A 23925-nucleotide genomic window follows, 5' to 3' on the forward strand; every position below is an offset into this window, starting at 1 on the left:
GCAACTATAGTGGACATTCCTTTTTGTTTCTTTGAAGCTCTTGCTTTTCTGTTAGTTTAGTTTTTTACCTACTTATTATTTGAATCCCAAACTCTGCCAGTTTTCTCAATTCAGATCAGGTTGATGCTTCCCTCAATAGCTTAGCTCCTGGTCTTCCAGAGACAGCCTGCTGGCTTCCTATGAGTGGGAAGGTGTCTTAGTCTGTTTGGGGTTGGTATTACAAATACCATAGACTGGGTGGTATTAACAATTTGCTTCTCAGTTCCTCAGGCTGGTAGGTACATGATCAAACCTAGGCATCATGGTTCATAGATGGCTGTATTCTTACTATAACTTCATATGATGGAAGGGGCAAAGGAGGTCTCTGAAGTCTCTTTTGAAATACACTAATTTCATTCAAGAAGGCTCCACTCTCATGATCTAATTACTCTTCCAAAGAGTCCACCTGCAAATATCACAACATTTGGGCATTAGGATTTCAACATATGAACTTTGGGGAACACAAACATTGTCTATAGCAGATTGTCCATGTGACCAGTTATGAGCAAAAGAGATGTGTGTCATTTCTAGGCCAAGCATTTAATGGCCAACACAAGACCATCTAGAAAGTCCTTTTCTCTTCTGCCATATTGTCAGTTTTCCTGAGAATAGTGCTTTGTTAATCTGGGTACTAGGGTGAGGGAAATGACACAGAGCAGAGTCCCAAGCATCCTTAATAGACTAAAAATTAAATTTTGATATGATAAGCAATATCAAAACTTCTGGAACTATTTGTAACTGTTGCATAACGTAGCTAATCCTGACTGATACAAAGAATGGCAACCAAGAATGGAGTGGTGCTACATAAGTGGCACTGGCTTGAATGTTGATCAGTGAAAAAACAGATTTTTGGACGCATGGTCACCCTCTTATTGAATGGTATAAAATTGCTATCTGGGATAGCTGGAAAAGTTCAGAGAAAAGACACTAAAGGTGTTATTCTATCATCAAAGACTGAGAAACTCAGAATACCTGCAATTAAGTTGAGAAGGAACCATGTCTTGAAAAGTACTGAGAGTAGCTATTAACAATACGGCTAAGAGAAATTAAACAGACCAGGTAAGGGATTAACTAGAATTTTGAGAAACTATAGTTGTGCCAAAAAATCAGGAACCAAGATTAATACAGTCTGTGGCTAACAATTAAATCAACCCTAGTCTCTAACCTAATACATTCCAAAAGTGGGCTGAGAGAACTGCTCAGCTCCCAAAGGGGCATATTCCCCAATGTGCAGTTAAGATACCGGCAAAGGAAGAACCTCCTGAGGATGGAGTGAGGGGCCTAAGAACAATGGACTGGCTGTGCTTCCCCAAAGTAGGATTGACACTATTCTAGGAACATTCTTGTTTCAGGGTAGGAGGCAATATCTATACAGCAAGATTTCAAGATTTTTGTGGATACTGTCTGCTGCATGTCTCCCTTTCCACCATTTTCTGAATTGGGCTGTTTTTTAAAAAAATTTTTTTAATTTTTATTTTTTTGTGATTGTGTCTCTTTGCCCCACTGTGCATTGGGTATGTGAATGGGGAAAGTGTATTTGTTCATTTTTTATTGTTATAACAAAACAGCTGATGTTGGGTACTTCATGAAGAAAAAGAGGTTTATTTCATCCACAGTTTTAAAGTCCAAGATCAGGTGACCCCATCACAGTATAGCAGATAAGATCATGGTAGAAGTGTGTACATAAGAGAGCACATGGTGAGACAGGAGAACCATCCAAGGGTAAGATTTCCTTTTTATAACAACCCATTATCCTGGGAATTAACTTATTGTGAGAGACCAGCATTAATCCCTTCTAAGGTTGGTACCCCAGTGACCTAACCACTTTCCACTAGGCCCCACCTCTTACAGGTTCCACTACCTCTTAAAACCATCACATTGTTGACCAAATCTCTAGCACATAAACTTTTGTGGAAAAACCACATCTAATTCATAGTGATGGGGGAGGGGGCAAAAATTATCTCTATGTCATATATCTCTAGACAAAAGAAACCACCTAAAGAAACTAATAAGCCTTCCACACAGGTCTGTACTTTGAGTTGAACACTGATGACCCTTGTCTTGAATCCTCATTATCCTGTCTCTGGCCTCCAGATCCAGATTAAAAAGGCATATGATATTGGATCAGGCCCACCTAGGAAGGGGAGAATATGTTGTGTATGGGGGAAAGATGGTATGAGTAACACCTCTGGGTGGATACTTTCCCTCTCCCTCTGCCATGGTAGTTGGCCCATTCTAGACAGACTGCTCTATCTACCTGGTATTCCCAAGTATCTCACTATGAACATGTCACATGGCCAGAAATAAGCCTTTTGAAATTCACTGATTGGGCCAGCTTTTATATGGCCTCTATCACCTCTTGCAGAAGCTTCTCAAAAGCTGAACTGCCCTAGCCTGGGTTGCTGATGCTCTGCACCTGCAAAGGCAGCTCTTACAAGGATTTCCTCTGCCCTTAGCCCTGTGTTGAATACACTGCTTTCTCAATTACATGTCCCCCACTCCCCATCTCTCTTGTTTTACTTCATTTTGGTGAACCATAATCTCTGATAGCTTCCTACCAAGAGAAACAATGCATGGGAGGGAAATTTTTTTGAGATCTCATGTATCTAAAAATACAGTCACACTGCATAATGATGTTTCAGGTCAATGAAAGACTACATATATGATGGTGATTCCATATGGTTAAAAAGGAGCAAACAAATTCCTATCACCTATGACATGGTAGCTATTATAACATCATAATATAAATGCATTAGCTGTGTATAGGTGATGATGGTAGTGTAAACAAACCTAGCATACTGCCATTCATATAAAAGCATAGAACATAAAATTTCACACACAATAGTTTTTTGTGTGTATGTGTGGTGGGGGGTGGTGTTGGGGATTGAACCCAGGGCCTTGTGCATGCAAGGCAAGCACCCCACCAACTGAGCTTTATCCCCAGCCCCATACATAGTAGTTTTAATAAGTGATTATGTTACTGGTTTAGGCATTCACTATTTATTTTGATCATTATTTTAGAATATTCTCTTAGTTACAAAAAGTTTATTGTAAAAATAATGTGTTAAGTCAGCTTCGTTACTATTAAAAAATACCCAAGAAAATCAATTTAAAAGGAGGAAAGATTTATTTTGACCTACAGTTTTGGAGGTTTCAGTTCAAGACTAATTGGTCCTGTTGCTTTGGGTCAGTGGTGGCACCATACATCATGGTGGGAGCATGAAGTAGAGGAGGGAAGCAAAGTAAGAGGAAGAGAAAGGGTGAGAGTCCCATATCCCCTTTAAGGGCACATCTAAGACCTCCTATCAGTCTCTACCTCTTTAAGAGTCCACCACTTCCCAGTATCACCATGGATTGGGGACCAAACTTATCAAAAGCATTGCAAATGCCAGAGCTACACTGGCAGCAAACTCATTGATATGTTGACCATGTTTCTTCAATGCATCAATGGGCCACAGGGAGTGATTGACCTAAACCAACCAGGTTTGTTTAGCTTACTTTGTGATCACACAAAGATGAAACTGCCTAATGATGCTTTTCTCAGAGTATGCCCTTGTTAAGTGACTCATCACTGTACTTAGTTTGTAGTTTGGATGAGTGATGGTTGGAAAATAATTTTCCATTTCTCAAAGATTTATTTCCTTGATTTCTAACTTCTACTTGTTGTTCACAAGCCTACAGCAGGATTCTGATCCTTGTTTGTATGTAACCTGCTAGTAATGTGAAGACATTTTTGTACCCTGTATTCTGAAACAGTGATATGGTGCTGGACCTCTTTTTTTTTTTTCCTTTGTGGTGCTGGGGATTGAACCCAGGATTTGTATTTGCAAGGCAAGCACTCTACCAACTGAACTATACCCCCAGCCCTGGTGCTGGACCTTCTGTGGGCCCTTTCAACACATGTTCTTTGGTCATAAAAACTTTTCTAGGATTAATTCATTGATGACTTTCTCTGATCACTCTGTTGGGGCCCTGTTATTTAATCAATAAACTTTCTGGTTGGCTAATTTTTAAATTTGTGTGTGTGTGTGTTGCTTCTTTTCGTTTTGGTCATGGAGTTTTCTTCAACTTTCCCTTCTAATCCTTATATTGAAAACTTCTTTTAAGTTTCCAGGGACTCTTTTTTCTTCATATGTTCTCCCTTAATGTGTTGTAATATCTTTTGAATTTTCCTAAGTGACATTATTGATAGTTTCATGAATGTATCCTTTCTCTGCATGATTGGTTTTTTCCAACTTGCTTTTAAAAAATCTATTGTGGCTTTGTATTTCATGACACAGGCTTTCCTGAGATACCAGGTCAGCTCTGCCTGCCTGCTCAGATTTGCCTGGGAAGGCCTGAGACTGATTAGAAGTTTTATGCACAAGAGCAGCACCATTTACTGTGGCCATCCCTATAGAGAGAGCAAACTGTTTACTTTGGCAACTGCAGATATCAGAACATTTAGGTGTTTCTCCTTGGTCTTATTTGGTTCTGACAGTCTTAAGATTCTTCAATGTTCAAACACATCTTGATCTACTTATCTTGGCTGCTCCGCTTCTGCTGTTTCTGTCAAAATCCTACCTAGAAAGAAAACTATGAACCCATTGCTATAGTGAGTTGTTCTCCAGGGAACATAACTGGACCCATCTTGAAGACAGTTCCACCTGGGTTTAGGACAAAGGAGACCAGGCCTGAGGCTCTAACAATCACCAAATGTTTGATGAATGATTGGACTGAGAAAGCAAGGGACTGAGATTTATATCTAGAATGACACCAGGCACAGCTGAGACTCTCTGGGAAGACGCACCTATGGAAAACCTTTGGTTGGGGGCAGTCATAACAGAGATCCTTTAACTCAGGCCATGACCCTCTCCCTTCATTTAAGGAAATAGTAGCCTAGAGTATAATAGCCCAACAACTACAAGTTCTTCTGTACCCCTGTAGATAGCACTTGAAAAACTGGGCAAAATTCCACTGACTGGAGAGGGACAGGGAAGGGAAGTGTGGCTTCATTAGGCTCCTTCCTAATGAAGAAGTGACTGAGACATGTGGTGAAAATAGAGGAACATTCTGAATCATTACTTGGTCAGGAAACAAATCTCTTAAATGTCATCAACACAATCTGCCTGGTAGGAAGATGACTACTTTCTGCCAAAAAGAGACCCTCCTCCAGGGACTTGAGCCAGCTTAACAAGCTTTGTAGTCTCCCCAGAGGGCAGAACTCAAGTCAGTGAGAGGGAATTTCAGGGTTTTGTTACAGATACCCAAACACTCAAATGTTGACACAAATCTACAGTTCACCACAACATGTAAACCAGAATGGCTTAGTTTCCCCCTTGGCTACCTGGCAATTGAGGTCTTTCCTACGTATGCTCCAAATTAACTCTGGGAAAACGAACCTTGCCATCGCCCTTAATTCCCAGCCTCTCTATTCTGGTCCACTGGGGTCAAATGCCTGAGTGGTTCTCACTTTCCCGACTTCTGTTGAAATTCAGCTCGGGTGTCTGACTTGTTCCAAGGCCATTTAGCCCAACAAACGAGTGGTTGCAGACTTTTGAGTTCAATGCTTCCAGTTTGGGGCCAGGAGCTGCCGCGGAGAGTCCGGTGAGGGCGAAGCTGTGAGGGGTGTATTAAAGTCGTTCCCAAGGCAGGAAGTTATGCACCAGTCTCTTCGCTGATGGCCCAAGACTTGGAGTTTGAGGGTGGGGAGCGCCTGCGATGGAAGTCAAGGGCAAGTTGGTCCAGACCCCGCAGGGACGCCGCCAGAGGGGCGAAGCCCAGCATTTCCTTCAGGCGGCCCAGTGGAAGGGTGGGGCGGGGTGGGCGGGGTCCTCGCAGCTGGTGGCTTTTGAAGCCTTCCCGACCGCGGTGGGAGAGGGGCAGCCTAGAGAAGTTGGCAGCGGGCCTGGGACGGAAGGGGGAGGAAGGGGCCCCACGTTCCCTGTACAGCAGTACCCGCTGCCCGGGCACGTAGTTCACTCCTATAAGCACAGGCCACGGTGGGCACATCACTTGGCGGCCAGACTAATCGCCAGACCAGAGCCAGTCCTGAGCCAGCTGATTCGGGCTGAAAGGCAGCAGGGCGGCACCCTGTGTCCCCGGCTCCCGGAATGAGTCGGGGGAACGCCTGGCCCTCCCGTGTGAAAAGTCCAGTTCTATTCGTGTCCTTGCTCTGGCCAGTGCTGCGCTGAAGTGCAACAGAGAAAGAGCGAGGAGGTGGCCAGCGGCCTGAAGTTCTAGGCGCGGCTACCTGGGAAACCGGCAGCAGTGGGGTGCAGCGCGACCAAGTTCCGCCCCTAGGCGAGGGCTGCAGCTCAGCGCCCGGCCTCAACGGACACGCCTCCTTGCCAGCGCCCCTCACGGGAAGGACTGGAGGGACAAAGGGGTGTGCTCCAGAGCGATCCCCTCTACCGCGGGGCTTAAGGTTGTCATCGCACAAACGCTCTGGCAGGGAAAAGCCAGCCGGGTTCCCCGCTGAGGCGGGTACAGACAGCGGCCCCGCGCGGTTACACCCAGACCCGCCATCCTCGAACGTCGTGCGTCAGCGTGCCCCTCACCCGGCTCTAATTTCCGCCCCTCCTCCCGCCGGCCAAGGAGGCACGCGCATTGGCGCGCGCAGGGCCTGCTGCCGAGTAAGCCCCTCTAGAAGCCCGGATTGGCCTGACCCGGTATTCTTCAGCCAATGGCGTCCAGCCCTGCCTTAGGCCACGCCCCCTCCCCAGACGCGAGCGCGCGACCGCTCGGCCCCGCCGGTGCGCGCCCCAGGCTCCCCGCCCCCTCCGCGCGCGCAGCTCCCTGCGGCCGCTGCCGCCTGTAACCTGCGCCGCCAGGATGTGGCTGGGGGCTGACGTCGGGTCCAGATGTGGCCCCAGCCCCGCCCACCCCCGAGGCCGGGCCGCCCACACCGAGCTGCGGCGCGCACGGCGGCTGTCCCGCCTGCCACAATGCGCGGCGAAGCTGTGCCCGCGACTTGACGCGGTCGTCCCTAACGTCGCCACTCTACATCCTTAGGACAGGCCGCCCCTGACGCCGCGCTGGGACCCTACTCGCCCACGCCCCCCATGCGCTCACTCCCCGGTGCCGGGTCGGGCGGACGCGGAGCCGCGCGGGTGACGGCAGAGGCGGCTGCGCGCCCAGCCTAGCCCAGCCCAGCCCAGCCGGAGGAGAGGGCGCGCCGCGCCCCCGCCCCCCGCCTGCTCTCCGGAGGCCGTGGGTGCGGATGCGCGGCTGACGACTCGTAGAGACTAGCACTGCCGCCCGCCCGCCGGCCGGAGCCCGCAGCATGGCAGCCGCCGCCTATGTGGACCACTTCGCCGCCGAGTGCCTCGTGTCCATGTCCAGCCGCGCAGTCGTGCACGGACCGCGGGAGGGGCCGGAGTCCCGGCCCGAGGGCGCGGCCGCCGCCGCCACCCCCGCACTGCCCCGCGTTGAGGAGCGCCGCGACGGCAAGGACAGCGCCTCGCTCTTCGTGGTGGCGCGGATCCTAGCGGACCTCAACCAACAAGCGCCAGCGCCCGCCCCAGCGGAGCGCAGAGAGGGCGCTGCTGCCCGGAAGGCGAGGACCCCCTGCCGACTACCGCCCGCGCCACCCGCGCCGCCGCCTGCTTCCGAACCCGTCTCCCCTGGCGGAGAAGGTGCGGCAGCCGCGCCCCCCAGCCCCGCTTGGAGCGAGCCCGAGGCGGGACTAGATCCCGAGCGGGAGCCAGGACCCGCGGGGAGCGGCGAGTCCGGCCTCAGACAAAGGGGCCGGCGGGGCCGAAGTCGCGCCGACCTCGAGTCCCCTCAGAGAAAGCACAAGTGCCACTACGCGGGCTGTGAGAAAGTTTATGGGAAATCTTCGCACCTCAAGGCGCACCTGAGAACTCACACAGGTCAGTGGGGCGGCCGGGCGCCCAGAGCGCGCGGACAGGGGACGGCGCGGGCGGTCCAGCCACGCCCCCGGAGCTGCCCGCGGGGCGCGAGGGGAGGGCTGGGCGCGGGGAACGGTCGGGCGGAGGACGATCGGGGCCTCGCCCCTTCCCTCTCCTCTCAGTCCTGCGGCCGGCTTCGCGCGCCGCGTGAGGCGGTCCGGGTTCTTGGAGCCGGCGCCCGCCCGGGGACCGCGCCCCCGCCGGGCACGCCCCCTCCCAGGCTCACTCGGGCGGGGCCACGGGGGTGGATGTCGTCATCTGGGCCGGGGGCGGCGACCCCGCCCAGGCCTGGGGGCGACGTGGGCAGGTGCGCACGGATTGGGTGGGGGCTATAGGCGTCGCTCTGGTGGATGGGCAGCCGGGGCGCCTGGGAGCTGAGGGAGAGTGGTATTTTACTGGTCTTCGTGCTCCCCTCCCCCGCCCACCGGGCACGCGCTGGGGAGGGGAAGGGGGACCGGCCCAGGCGCGCGTTGGGCGAAGTTCACGCGGGGACAGGGTTCCCTTCAGCCACTCGGCACATTCTTCGCTCTCCTCTTCCTGTAATTTTTCCAGCGTTCTAAGGTTTAATTTGTCGTAACCAGAGCCCGCGGCTGCACTGGCCGACGCGGGGGGCGGTCCCGGTTAGCTGTTCCCCGCCCGCGGCTCTTTGTGGGAGCACCCGCCCATCCGGCTAGCGGGGGCGCGCTGGGCCGGAGGGGGGTTACTCGGCCCCGCGACGCTTTCTCTGGAAAGGAGCGCCCTGCCCACGGTCCGTCGGTCTGCGCCTCCTGTACCCAGCTCAGTTCTCACCTGCTGGTTGCCGGATGCGGCGGGCACGCGGCACCTGCCGGAGGACTGGAGGCCAGAGCCCGCACCTGGGGGGGGGTCCGCGAACGGCCTTTCGCCGCCACCTACCCCAGGGGAGTATTTCCCATCGCTCGGGCCTGCTACTTTGTAGTAGATTCCTCTGTGAAAGTTTGTTGTTTGTTTAACCCCCTTTTCGTTTCTTTGTAACACAAAGACAACCATTTAATGGATAGCAACTCCCTTCCCCCGGTTTGTTTTAAAGATTGTTTCCCTGAACTCACGTGAATTCCTCTGGCACTTAACTCTTCCATTTTTGAGGCAGGTTCACAGCTTGAATACTTAATACCGTTACCTTGTTACCAAGGGTTGTGCATTTTGTTAAGTAGTTCACATGCTGATTAAACAGCAAAGCAAACAAAAACCCTGCGGTTTTCAAGACCCCAGAGCTGGAGACCCTTTTCTCTTGGTATATTGGGAATTGAGCGACCCGAGATCTGCAGGTGTAGGGGTTGGTGTATCTCTTAACGACTTCCCTTCGGAGACTGCGCTCCCGGTCCTAGCCTCTTGCTGCAGCCTTCCCCGAACCACGTGGTTGATTCTGCGGTGGAGGGTGAACGTGGAGCCTTTTCTAGGCATTCGGGTCAGAATTAATTGTGTATGGGTCCGGGGTGGGGCGGGGCTCTCAGTTCAGCTTGGGAACGCTGCCGCGAGGGTGGGTGTGGCCGTGGGGGAGGGGCCAAACTAGGTTCTGAAAGCTGGGGACTCTAGAGGGAGGGATGGGAGCAACACTTGGGGCGTGGCGGTGGTTAAGGCCTACCCGAGGGGTGGGGTATGAGGCCAGTGCTGGGCGGGGAACTTAATGATTGGGAAATCCTGGAAATCCTTCTGCACCCTCTTTTATCCGCGGCCTAAAACCCGGCAGCACCAGGTAACTGGCTTTTTGACTAGCCCAGGGTGAGGGAGGGGTGGGCGGGGCGGTAAGGGCTTCAGTCCCGGGATGTTTTCCTGATAGGGTCGCCCCCTCTTCGGGTGAGCAGACGTCTAGGCTAGAGAGAGGTGTGGAGCCCGGAGTGCTGGGGACTTGCGTCTCCCGCAGTGGGATGAGGGCCCTTTCCTATAGTTTCTGGAAACGCAAGATTGGCAGAAGCAACCCTCTTTGAGTGCTTGCAACAAAGTCTATTCTTTAAAGGGGGGAACCCTCTCTGTACTTTTGTGCTGAGATCAGAGTGAGGCTCCACCTATAGGTGAATGCAGGCGCCTGGACCCCTCATGAGGGCGGGAGTTTGAAATAGCAGATTCTAAGCCGCAGAAGCTGAACTACTTAGTACACCATAGCTGGAAACTGCATTTATTTAGTACCCCAGGTGAATGTGATTATGAGAGTTGCACATCCTAAGCACCTGCCTGTGATGCAGGGCATCTCTGGGAAACCCATTAACAGCCCCTGCTTGGGTGGGGGTACAGAGCATGCAGTAACTGGCTTTCATAGGCATAGAAGGGGAGCTTGCTGGTGGAAGGAGACTGGTGTAGGACACATAAGGGAGAAGTCAGCAAGGCTGGCCCCAGGGGGTGACAGAGTTGCCAGGTTTCCAGGTAGACCCTGACTCAGAGGTGGTTGTGGTTTGGTTCGTGGGCCATCAGAATTATTCTGGGGAGTCTCTGCAGGCAGTGGCTCAGGTCTTGTGCATTTTCTGCTTCATTAGGATCCTTCCTCCCAGGACCCATAGTGATTACATGGCAGGGTTGAATATTGAAACCACCTTAGCTAAGGAAGTAGGCAGCAGCTCTTGACCAGGAAGGGGTTTCTAGATCTTGTGGCTTGGTGAGATCTATGCTTATCACCTGGAAAGTCCTTGGAGAAATAAGGTGGTGTGTGTGTGTGTGTGTGTGTGTGTGTGTGTGTGAGTGAGAGAGAGAGAGAGAGAGAGAGAGAGAGAGAGAGAGAGAGACCGACCCCCTTTGGGAATTGCAAGGGTCAGCCTTTATTTGTGGTGGTGGTGGGGGGACCTGCCATCCTTATGCCAGGGCTTTGCTCTACTCTGCCCTCCCATTCTGACCCCTGAAGAGCTGCTTGCAAAGATTGCCCTTCTTAGTTAGCTGTGTGGGAGTGTTCTCTCCCTTTGCCACTTCCCTGATAGTCATCCTGTGGACTATTAACCCTCTGTCACATTTAGGTAATTGTTGATGTTAAAGCAAATGCATAGTAAAACAAACCTCTTTGCAGCTCAAACCACTTGTTTATATAATTGGAACTTCTCAATCCAGATTTGGGAAATTTACTAAGTCAAACTTTGGGAAGTAGCAAGATGAGGTGCAGATTTTCTGGAGACTGAAGGGTTTTGGTGTGGAAAAGAGGACTTCCAGAAGATCAGGGCAGGCTGGGGCCCTCTTGAGAGCAAATAGTCCCTCTCTGAACCAGCTGTGTCCTGCATCTGGAGATTCCAGCTTATCTTTAGGTGGGGCCCAGTGGGCCGCTAGTAAAATGGCCACTCAGGCTTTCTTGGCAGCACTCTAAATACATTCCTACCTATTTGTTCCCATAAAGACTTGTTTTCCAAGGGACTCTGTGCCCTGTTTTCTCCCCAAGCACTGGGAGCCAAAATATCTCCTTGCATTCTGCCCAAACTGGGCCATTCAGGAGCTCTAGGGCTGCATAAGAAAAGTGGGTATGTGGGCCCAGCTGTTCACCTGCAGACCTTGAGTGATGCTTATGGTCACTGCCCTTGTTTGGGATTGGGATTCCCATAAGTAAGATTGTATTCTTTCAGCATTTCTGATAATCTTTAGTTTAAAATTTATCCTTACTCACTGAAGCAGGGATTGGATCCTGAGTGAGATTCTTGGGGCAGGGTTTTTTGGCCTCTTCTCCAAGTGCACTTTGGCCTTGGAGTCTGTTTCCAAACACACTGCTGGCTGTGTTTCTCACAGGTGCTCCCTGATACAAGTGTCTGGTACAGCCTGTCAGAGTAAAGGGAGACTGTGTGGGATCTCCTTTACCCAGGCAAAACCAGGCTTATTAATGGCTACTGCTTTGTCCAGGGACGTGCCCAGGCCAGTGGCTCCTACCTCTGGCACCTCCACTGCCTCAGGCTTCAATCAGGCCTCCTTAGTGAAACTCCTCAAATAGTGCAGGAGCTGTGGACGGAATGTTTGAGCCTGCTCCTTCCCCCACTAACCACCTCTACCCGATGCTGGTGCAGCCCCTTTCAGATCTTAATAGATTTACACATGTGTATCCACACAGATGTTTAAACACTAGAAAATAGTCCGCCCGAAACACTCTACCACAGGTTATACATAGCTTTCATCCTGTTGATTACTTGGATCTTAGATGTAGCAAGTCAAAAGGAAAAGGATGAAATATATTGATAGCCACCCAAGGTAAGGGAGGAAACAAACTCAGTAAGTTACTAAGTTATGTGTGCTCATATGTGTGTGCATTTAACTGTATAACTGAAGAGATCCCACCAAACATAATTTCAGGACAAATGTGGGGCCCTGTCAAATATGTTGTTCCTTCTTTCAGTAGTCCCTGAAGCCTGCCTTAGCAACCCTGTAATAAGTGACATTTCTAACAGCGATTTTGAGATACCAGCACTCTGTAAAGTGTGTCTGGTTTGTGCTTTAAGAAGGCAGTTTAAAATTGTTCTTCAAAAAAAAAAAAAAAAAAAAAAAACCTTCTAGAGTGGTCCACTCAGCATTCACAATCATATCTAAGACTTCCAGACTGCTTGGTAGTGGCAGATATTGTTCTGACTTCATTAGTTTATGAAGTTACTTAATCTTCAAAAGGGCCCTAGGAGGCAGACACTGTTATTATTACTAATTTTCAAATAAGGAAAATAAGGCTCAGATGGGTTAAGAAACATTCCCAAAGTCACACAGCAAGTGAGGGTGGAATTAGGGTTTGCATCTGGACAGCTGTGTGCCTAAGTTTCAGTGTGCCTACCATACCCTTTGCCACTGTCTCTGGACCTGCATTCCTGGTGATGCAGGTAAGCAAGTTCCCTTCCCTGGTATTAGAAGGCTATGTGTCCCCCAGAACATTGTTCCCCTACAAGTTTTTACTGTTTCTGAAATGACAAGGGTGTATTACAGTGATCATGCATATACTCTTCCCCTAGTTTTGTCCATTAATGTTTTGTCACACATTTCTCCTTTTCTTCCTCCCTTTCTCTCTTTTTTCTCTAACGTATTATTTGATGTATAGACTGTATTCAGTTTCCCAAATGAGTCTCCCAAATGTCCCATAAGGGATCCAGAATCCACATTGTGTGTGGTCATCCTATCTCTTTAGTTTCCTTGAATCTAGAATAGTACATCTTTTGGTTGGTTATTGCATTGACATTTTAAGGATTGAAGCCAGTTGACCTGTAGAACATTCCACAATCTGGTTAGATGTGATTGTTTTCCTCATGTTTAGGTGCTGCTTAAATAATTTTGGGCCACCAATAGGATACAGATAATGTTGGGCATTTCCATTGCAATGTAGCTGGGGTAGGAGCCAGCTGGATCACATGGTTAAGGTGGTGTTCACCAGGTCCTCGCAGCTTTTTGGAGGGGCAGGTGTGTACTTGTTGATCTTTAGTCACACCCTTCCATGTACCTGGTTGGTCTCTGCATTGTTTTCCAACTTCTTGACTGTATAGGTGTTGAGATTTTGGAGTTCTGCTTTGGAAGTCTTTTTTAAAGTCTAAGGACAACGTGGTAGAGGCTTTGGCATTCCCTTCCTCAAACAAGACACCTTAATTTATTTTTAAAAGTGTTTCCAGGTGGTATTGATAGCCTGTTCTAAAGGTGGTTGGCATTGTGTTCTTGGTCAGCCCACTGTGCCTTGACTCATCCTATTTCCAGGGCTTGTGCAGTTCTTGCTATCACTAACACCCTTAAGTCCTGGTGAGTCTTTACATGCTTTCAAGAAAAAACAAGTATAGATCTGAGTTCACACACCTCAGCCTGTTTTTCTTAATTTTGCAATTACAAATGGAGTTATTTTCTTGAGAAATCAGCTCCCTCTTAAAGTGAGAATAGACTTCTCTCCAGCTTGGTGGCTCCAAATAAATGCTGTGCTGTGTGACCAGGGTTGGAGTGGTGTAGAAAGCTGCTGATACAGTCTCCAGGGCAGGACGCACAGAGTTTGGAAAGCTGTGGTCACTGTTCTGGGTATATATAGTGGAGACTTAAACATTTTAGCTTTTTTGGCAGGGATTAAACAATAGGCACTTGTTAGAAGACATAAGAGGGCTGGGGTTGTGGCTCAGCGGTAGAGCACTCACCTAGCGTGTGCAGAGTCCTGCGTTTGATCCTCAGCATCACATAAAAATAAATAAATAAAGGTATTGTGTCCAACTACAACTAAGAAATACATTTATTTAGGAAAAAAGACACAAGAAATCCTTAACCAAGCCTACTGCTGTGACTTTGTCCACACACATATGCACATGCATATATGTTTATACATGTGTATACACATCCGTCTCCATGTATGACATGTATATGTGCACACATGTGTACATATACATGTATATATAAATGTGGTGCCCTGTTCATTGTTGTGTCTGAATCATGCATCCAGACCCAGAGCATGGTGACATTGTAGATCTTCTGATTTCTAGTCCAATTTAGGTTCTAGAGTCCACCTGAAACCTCAGAGACTGTTGACAGCTATTAATGAGTTAGGGTGTTGGACAGAGGCACAGAGTTTCCTCAGTTGAAACTAGGACCTTGGTAGAGGCTGTTCATCTGCTCCACCCCAACTACTGGCCCCTAATTCCCATACTGTTTTTTGCTACTTGGCTTTTGTTCTGTCTCCCACCCTGACCAGTTTCCCTCCTGATCAGGGCTGTACCCTCAGCACTACTTGCCATTGAGCATTATGTGTGTGTGGTGGATAGGTGGGCACAACATGGCACTCTGGTTCTTAGCAATATTGTTCTGGACAAATGAAACCAAGGGCACACATCCCCAAGTTATTTATTTATTTATTTATTTATTTTTGTGTGTGTGGGGTGTCTGTTTATTGTTCTCCTTTTTTGAAGTTCATCACACAAAAACACTTGCTAACCAGGAACTTGGCCACAATCTGTGGCCATCAGCCAGTCTGTCCCAAGGTGACCTGTTCGGAAAAGAGCTGAGGCTTGATGCCTCAGACTAAATGTCCCTATGCTGCTGCCACAGGGGCATGGCCTGCTTTACATGAGTGGGCGACCCTAGGTCCCTGGGCACTGGGCACAGGCTTATCTCCTTGGAACTGTATCCCAGGATGCATTGTGGAAGAGCTTTGCAAGACATAGGGGCCTGAAATTAAAAGTCATTCACCAGAGTTAGGGGTGTTACTGAGTGATAGAGTGCTTGCATAACATGCACCAAGTTCCTAGGTTCCAACATTATCATTACAACCCACCCCCCACCCCCCAAAAAGTCACTTGCCGAAGAGCTTCCTGCCCTGGACTCCTGTCTCAGGGGGACTTCTGAAGGGAGAGATCTGTTGCATGTCCATCTCCTGTGAACAAGGGGCAGTTGGAAGGAAGCATGGCAATGGCAAGAGGGTGAAATAGGTCCATGCTGCCTTCTACTCAGGTCTACTGCACAGACATGGGAGGGATCAGTGAGATGATGACTTGAGCAAGTCTAACAAGTGGTCAGGATTGATCTGACCTCAATCCTTTTTGGAGGACCCGTAGTTGTTATCCCTTGTGAATATGAGCTCTTCCATAGTCCACAATTCCTCCCATAGTAAGGAGAGCCCATGAACACAGTGGTGTCCCTAAGGTTTATCACCTTTTGGGACTTTGGAGGACTTGCAGTTTCATATGTAGGACTTCCCATCTCACTTCTGAGATGTCAGGGCAGGTTGCCTGCTCTTCTTAGGGGCTAGAATCCTTGCTGGGTATGGGTTCAATCTATGGATTTGGTAGCATGTCCTCTCTGGAGAGGTGGCTTAAGGAGATATACGAATCATTTTCCTCAGGCCACACCTGAGTATTTGCAGGATCTAGGACATAACCAGGAATGCCCTCCTCCCATGAATTCCTTCTCTGAGCCTTTTCGTTGTTCTTAATTCTCTTTTATGTGTAAATGCTCACTAAAAAGAAACAGAATAAAGGGAACTTGATTTAGGGCTAGAGGTAGAAGTTAAAAGTTAATGGCAGAGCACAAACAGGGGCTCTGAAAGGAAGTATTGAGAAAGTGGAAACAGAAAAGAGATGTGTGAGTCTCAGGCTGGCTCCTTGGTCCTCCAGGATGAGAGGCCAGATGGCTCAGACCCAGCAGGTCATTGGCTTGAAGGTACCAGGAGGGTTCCCCTGGACCCTTAGCTAGGTGACCTGTTCAGTTCTGTCTGGATTCTGTTGAGGGTCTGAGAGCTGGGGCTAGGCACCAGAGGTATGCCTGGGAATCTTTCCAACCACAAACCCTACACATATTCTTTAAACAAGAGATAATAAATATGAGCTAATTACATTGCCAGTTATGTGAATCTTATGAAATGTGTAAAAGTGACAGCAGTCTGGTTCTTTGGTAGGCTCTCCATTGTCTTGGTCTATGCACTTGGCCCATCAGGTATTCTTGATGCACTGCTCTTGTCTTCACCCTGACAGCCTTGTCTGGTTTGCCTACTGGTCACTGGTGGTTATCATGTCTCCTCAGGTTCCACCATCCCATGCTTAGGTCTCCAATCTCAGAAGGATTCTCCTCATGCTTGTTTATCAGCTTCTGTTTGTCTCCTAGCACAAATGGCATGGTGAGAGAAGGAGGTACTTAGTGCAGCACCTGAAGGTCCTAAGGGACACTGGCCCCCTACAGCCCAGCATGGTGAGGCCAAGTTCCTCTGGTTTTATTTCTTTTCCAGAGTCCACCTATTTGTCTGGATGCATGACAGTTGCTTTTTTCTAAAAGTGACTGCTGCTTGGCCTAAGGCACCAGGACATTCTCTGGTTGAGTCTAAGTGGTTATGCAGGATGTCACCTTTTGTCAAGGCTTAAATGTGGTTTGATTTTTTTATGCTGTGTCCCCTATGTGATGGGTCTGGCTGAAGGAGGCAGGCCCCTATGAGTGTTCACTGTTATGGGCATCATGCTATTATGTTGCAAGCTGAGCTGGTTGTCCTAAATTACTGTCAGACCTTAGGGTCTTGCGGAATATTCAGCATTGGCTACTGACAGGTTCTGATTTGAAGCCGTCCTAGTGACGAACTAGGTGTTTTGCTTCAGACAAGTTGTGCCATTTTAAAGTTTACTCGTACTTTAGCTTTTTAAAAGCATCAATCTTTATTTTCCTGATCTTCTTCCTTGCTCTGAATTATGAGCCAGGGATCTTGGAAGATAGGGGTGTGTGTGTGTGTGTGTGTGTGTGTACATGCGTGCGTGTATGCCTATGTCTGTATATGCATATGCATGTATGTTTATGTACACTTATGTATGTGTGCATACATGTATGCATGTGATCAACCATGTAACCTAACATTCAGGATAGTTGTTCTTTTGACTAAAAGCCAGTTCTAAGATATCTGGCCAGGTGTGCAGGCTGCCCAGTAGGAATGATTGTTGCTACAGCAATATGAACCTCAGTAGAGCTGCATTACTGAAAGGCTGATACCCCGCAGTAGAGGGCAGGAGGGAGCCCACCATGGCTCTTCAGGCAGGACCAGCCTTGAAGGTGGAGAAGGACCCTAGAGCTGAATCCAACAGTATTGCTCCCTATTTTTCTGTTCCTCCTTCACAGATCAAGGAGCCCAGTGGCCTGGTATGGGGGCCTGGCCTGACCCAGAGAATGTATGAGACCTGAGCTCTTTAGCTGCCCAGCTGAGGATTCAGCCTGGGCCTTTCCTTTCTTCACCTCTTCCTTGTTCCCTGGGATCTGAGCTGTTTCTCATCTGCCTTCAGAGCTTTCTAGCCCTCAAGACAAGCTGGTGGGGAAAGGGCTGCAGGGGTTGGAGGAGAGAGGATGTAGGTGCCCCTCCTTGGTGCTGTAGGCAGCTTTGCCTAGGAGACCCTGCAGGGGAAGCTGCAGCTTCCTCCTTCCGCCCTATGGGGACACCCTAGCACTGATCCCATGGGATGTTGGGAGGAGGTGGCTTGTTTGGCTGTTCCTGGTTGTAGTCAGGGTCCTCCTACACAGCAGAACTGGAGGTAAACACTGGGTTGCCTTGACAACCGAGCTGAGGCAAGGCTCCAAGTGCTTGTGGCTAGAGAAGTTCTCATTGTCTCAAGTTTCTAGGATGGGTTTCTATTTTGATTTTTTTTTAATTAGCTGGTATGACTAAGATAGCAAAATGCCTGACCTGGTTCCTATAATTTCTTAATAAACATTTATATTCCCTTTATAGGAGGAACATTTCAGTGCTTCATTGACTTTTTTTTTGGCAGTGTTGAGGTAGGGTGGGGGCAGCACAGAGTACCCCTCCGACAGCTGGCAGGGCCATAGGCCAGACAGTGCTGGCCAAGGTCCAGGGACTAGGAGAGCTTACGTAAACGCCACATCAGAATTTTATTGGCTTTGAGGCCAATTAGTTCCATGGAAAATTTTGGGGAGCTGCTTCTTTTCTCTTAGAATGTTCAGATGCCCCTAAGTGAAGCTTCTAGAAATAATCAGACCAGACCAAGAAGTCTGTCTGAGCCCAAGGAGTGCCCTCTCCACCCAGTGCCAGGCTCTCTCTGGAGGTCAAGATGGGAACTTTTTTTACAGCTTGGTACAGGTGACATTTCTGTTTGCTGTTAAACTATAACTGCTCATGCTGGCAGCCTGAGTAGGCTGTATCTGGGCCCATGTCCTCCTTGCTTGTACTCTTGGTGGGATACCCTGATGGAAATGCCTTGGGCAGTGGCAGGGACTCAGCAGCAGGTTCTTGCATAGACCTGGACCTTCACCTTGTGTCTGCCTGGGCTTTCCTGCTCTGCCTAACTGCAAAGTACCTCACATAGAGTCAGTCACCTGCCTTAGCAAGGAGCCAAGGTAAGTCTATAAGAAGTATTTTCATTCATTTTATCCCTAGAGCTGATCCAAGTGATCCAGTTGGGTAATGTGTCCTGTGAGCTATTCTGCAAAGCTACTACTTCTAGGTCTCTTTTTAGGGTCCCGTCCTCATGATGGTTGTACAGGGCCTTTTGAGTCCCTTGACACTGCCCATTCATGCCAGAGTGGACTGGGCTGCCTCATGGATCCTTTATCCCAGCTCTCATGACTAATTTGTAGGCATGGATCTACAGGAAAGCATCTCCCTGCAGCAGGGGTTGTTCCAGTTGCCATGGGGTCAGGGCCCACCAACCCAGCACTCAAGGAAATGTTTAGATTTTGCTGTATTTATTTTAGAATACATCCCTGATGTATTCTAAAGTGCTTTTCTGCACTTTGAGCTTCCCAGCCTCTCTCCAGTTTTCCCCACTGAGTCCTGGGCAGTTGTCCCTCAGCCTGGTGCCCAACACCTGGGTGGAATGCCAAATTAGTGCCCCCTCCGCTGAGCAGTCTTCCTCACCTGGACACTGAACAGCCTTCTCATCATTCTTTCTTTGTAGGGCACAAACAGTCCTGTTAACATAACCCCTTTCAGGGATGCATGAAGAACTTTATTTTATATAAAGAGTATATCGACCTGGTATTGAAGAGTATTACACATGGAAATTTTGTGAGATATCCAAGTGCCTAGCACCTCTGTGTTGTTTGCAAGGTCTAACAGTTTGTGCTTTGGACTTTGAGCCCCACATCATTGCTGCATCTCTCTTCCTGGCCAACCATGTGGCAGTTTGACTCCATAGATGTTTTGGTTTTGAAACTTTTTTTTAGGAGTCTCTTAGTGTTTTATTTGTATCAGAGAAAGATCTTTTTTTTTGTCTGCTTATGCCTTGTTTTTTAAAAAGAGAGAAATTATGATATATTGATGAGAATGCTTGGCTTTGGAGTTGGAACAGGCAGAGCCCAGCACCGGGTTTTCATTAGTAAAGTGGGTTTGTCTGGTCATGCTGACCTTTGAGGAACACATGAGAACATAGACAAGACATCCAGGAGCATGGGGTTTGTGGCAAGGCTGTGTTTGTGTGTTTAATCTGCAAGAGCAGAATTTCATGTCCTACAATATTATTCACAGGTACCTGGATGAACAGTTTTGCTGCTTGTCCTTTTGAAAAGAGACATGATTCAGAACTATTTTTATGAAGTAGATTCTGGGTGGTGCCTTACTGCCTGCCCAGAATCTGCCCACCCACAGCTGTTCTGTGGCATGGAGCATGGGGTGGTCTTAGGTGCACAGCCTCGGCTTCTGTATCTATAAGGTATCCATCTCAAGGATGCCAGGAAATGAACCAGGACCCAGTTGTAAGAAAAATGGTACAGACTGCAAGGTTTCATGATCATCCCATTGTTGCTGGGTGTTGATCTATGCTCAGATTAGGGAGTAGTGGCCCTTTATCAGGTGAGCCTCCTTTGTTACCGGGTAACCAAGCCCTCCAAGTACCTGTTTTGTACCTGTCTGGACTCAAATTAGCAGAAGCAGCTGAAATAAAACCTCAAGGGAAAGATTTGGTCCTTGGTCACCAGAGCAGTTCTGGTCAAGCCAAAGTACTGACAGGATAAGACCCCTCCATCAGTAGTCTGGGCAGTTTCAGTGACAGGTGTCTGTGCTAGTCCTGCTAGCGCAAGTCCCACCCAAGCAGAAGGACTTTTTGAGTCCCAGTATGCTTTGAGTAGTCTTAGGCAACGGAGACTAGCACCTGCAGGAGCCCTGCCTCTCCTCTTGAGACATAGGCACTATGACAGGTTTTGTACTTATGGCCCTTCTTCAACAGAAGGCCTATTTGCCGAAAGAATTGCATCATGTGACCACTCTAGAGGAGCCCTGGGAGTAGAGCTCACTCACTTCTGCTCTCAGAGTATCTTACGTGTGCAGCCTAGGGAATCCCACTAGGACCTACTTTCACTGTTTTTATGTCTTGCCAGGGCTTCTCTGGTTTCAGCAGGCATTCTACTTCTTGTTTACAGAAGTGATTGCTTTTGTGAGCTTTGGGCCATCTGTGGATTTTTTTTTTCCTTTTCTCTTTTTGGGGATAGCAACTCTGTGTTTGTAAATATGAGAATTGTTTCCTACAGTGAAGCAAGGAAGCATTCTTGAGGCTGACTTTCAGCTGTGAACAAGTTTCTTACCCCTTTCTTGCTTTCTTATCATCTTCATATGAAAGCATTTGGCAACAAAATGCTTCCTGTGTGGTCTGAGGTGAATATTTTGAATGACTATAAGTAAGAGCATGGCTTCCTTTCTCTCTCCCTGCATGTTTGTTCTAGAGGATACCTGTAAATGTGCCATCCCACAGAGCCCACTTGCTGGGTGGTGGTAGGGGGTTCTTTCTGGGGCTGAAGTTTCCTTGTCTTTCCCCGTTGTCCAGGCCTCTTTACAGATACAGCAGAGGACACACTGAGGTTCATGTGCCATATCTGTGCCCTGTCTGTGTGATCTTGAGTGGGCCTCTTCCCTCTTCAGCTCTGAGCTCATTGGTTGTGACCAGCCCCTGGGCTGGGGTGGGGACTGTCCTGCACCTCTGCATAGGATTTGCCACTTAGGCATCTGCTTGACACCATCCTGGAAGAAGCAGTGACAAGACCTGTGGTGGCAAGGCTGGAGGCTGTTGGAGCAGAGACATGTAGGATGGATTCAGTCTCCCAAAGAGCCTATTGCACCTGCCTGTGCACTGTCCCAGGCCACGTACCATCCCAGGCCTCAACCTCTGGAGATGAGAGAGAGATTGCCTCCAGGCTACTCACCTGCAGGGAGAAGAAAAGGAAGCTGATGAGGGTGTCTAGCCTTCTGGGAGGACCAGCAGGTGGGGTCTGTGTTCTGACCGGCCCTGGTAAGGATCATTTGCCCACCTATGCAGGCAGTACTCTGGGCTATAGTAACTCAAACTGATTTCATGTTAGGAGATGATTTCCACACACAGAAAATGACCTGGAAAATTTTTCTGTTTAAACTACTGAGATCTGGCTAGCAGACCTAGGTCCTAGATTAGGGACATTCTGACAGACTGTCACTTCCCACTCCTATGTTTCATGTGGAAGTCCTCTTTGGGAAGATTTGAGGTGGGTGGCCTAAGGGCACCTTAGGCTCCAGTGCACAGTTAGCTGGCCCAGGTTCCTGAACAGACTCAGGAAGGTGACAACAAGGCTCCTGCCCTTGCAGTATTGAGGCCAGGGGCAGGCATAGGATTGTCCCACTTAAATCTATTTTTTTTTAATATTTATTTTTTAGTTCTCAGCGGACAAACATCTTTGTTTGTATGTGGTGCTGAGGCTCGAACCCGGGCCGCACGCATGCCAGGCAAGTGTGCTACCGCTTGAGCCACATTCCCAGATCCGCCCGCTTAAATATTTCTTCCTTGGAGAGAGGTCTCTTGCCCACCCCACCTGCATTCACCTGCATGTCTTTGTATATTTAGTGTTCCTCCTCCTTGTGAGAATGTGCATTGGTGCCGTGCTAGAAGAGGCAAGCAAGCCACAGAGCCTCATGAGCTGGTCAGCAGTCTGCAAATAGAGTACTTGTACACAAGTGGTCTGGTTGTCAGGGATGACTGTCCCAGGGAGATGCTCCCTGACTCCTGGGACACACACACACACACACACACACCATCACTTACCCAACTACCTCCCAATAGTCTTGTACCCATGATTTAGACTTGCCTTCTTGGTGTCCTGGCTGGTGGCCAGACCCATGACAGGAAGTGTCACCCATTTAGGAGCTGAGCTAGGTCAGCTAAGGGCCCTCTCTCTCTTTTCAGTGGGATGGGTTTGGGCCTAGGCCTCATTCCACACCCTCCCAGTGTGGCCTACACAAGGCTTGTTCTAACAGTATAGAGAATATAATCTGGGGTCCGCAGATTTTTTTTTCCTCTGAAAGTAGTAGGATCTTTATTTTAACAAAACCTCATGGAATGCAATGCAGAACAAAGCTGGGGACCACCTATAGGACAGGCAGAAATGAGAGCAGGAGGGCCCTGACTATGGCTGAGTGCTGCCCAGGCTTTCTCTGCTTACCTTGAGGAGAGGGTGCTGGGTAGTCCTGAAGCTAGTGAAGGGTCCTCCCTCCACGCCCTCCCCCATATCGAAAAGGAGGTGGCCAGCTGAGTGGAGTAGGGCCAGGTAACCAAAAGAGACCAAAGTCCCAGCCTGTACCCGATGGTCATCCCAGGCATTCAGGCCACAGTTCTTTTGAAAGGTTCAGTCTAATCCTTGGGCTATGCCAGGAATGGGGCTTCTGCCCCAGTGTACCCCAGTGTTGAGGTCTGGGGCAGGTGCTTTTGAGGCTGTAGGTTCTGATCCTCTCCTGGCTCCTCAGAGGAGTGCCACCATGGCCTTCTAGCCTTTGAACAGGTCGAGATTGGCTCTGGGCTTCTTGGGTTGGGCAGGAGGAAGCAGTGATGAGATCCTAGTTAGAGAACAGGGTAGGCTCACCAGCCTGAAAGCAGCAGAATCTGGACTCACAGCCTGGGCAGAAGCCTTGGACTCCCCAAAGGAGAAGGAAAGTGGCCAAGGTCAAAGTTATAGCACTGAGTTTGGGGGTGGGGCTGGCCTGACCAATAGCATACACTGGACCTGGCTGTGTAAAGCTGTGTAAAGCTGCATTTGTGGTATATCAGCGGACAGTGTGGAGCAGCTGACATGGGGTTTGTTTCTTGTTCCCCGAGTGTCATGAGGGATCTGGCTCAACATCTAGCATGCTGTTATCTCTTCTTCCCACTTCATGCTTCTTTCCCTTGCTGTTTGTGAGGGCATTGCACTGTGGCCTCATCCCACATGTTACTTTATGGGCCTGGGAAGCCCATGTTCCTGCCCCAGTGTACCTCACCTCTCACCTTCTCTGGTGTCTGCCTAGAGAGCACTGTGGGTGGGGCAGATCAGGGCCTGAGTGACTGCCTTGTGCCTAGAGGCAGCAGCCAGGGGATCCACTTTAAGTGTCACTAGATCACATCCTGAGACCAAAAGGAAGTTCCTGAGTGGGTGTGAGGAGGGTGTGGAGGAGTGGGTGGAGTCAAGAAAGCAAGGAAGTAAGCTGCTTCTGTGGCCTCCCCAGACCCTTTGCCAGTGACCCTTCCCCTGCCTTCTGGGCCCTGACTTTCCCAAAGAGGTGTCACCCTATATGACTGGAGTGTTGGCCCTGAAGTTGTTGCTACCATGAGGCTATAGTCTGAGATAGTTGGGCCCGTCACTCCTTCCCAGTCACAATGCTGAA

The 23925-nt window shown here is 49.1% G+C and overlaps 1 protein-coding gene across 1 annotated transcript in view; it reads left to right on the forward strand.

Annotated features, from left to right (window-relative positions):
- The first annotated feature begins 6882 nt into the window (after positions 1-6882).
- The window catches only part of Klf13 (KLF transcription factor 13), a 42068-nt gene continuing 25025 nt past the window's right edge, over positions 6883-23925 (forward strand). Inside the window, exon 1 of the mRNA XM_026406954.2 lies at positions 6883-7892. Within this exon, the coding sequence (XP_026262739.2) occupies positions 7304-7892 (589 nt within the window). The 5' untranslated portion in view covers positions 6883-7303. The remainder of the gene's footprint in view (positions 7893-23925) is intronic.

The sequence above is a fragment of the Urocitellus parryii genome, chromosome 6 (assembly GCF_045843805.1).
Source record: "Urocitellus parryii isolate mUroPar1 chromosome 6, mUroPar1.hap1, whole genome shotgun sequence".
NCBI lineage: Eukaryota > Metazoa > Chordata > Mammalia > Rodentia > Sciuridae > Urocitellus > Urocitellus parryii.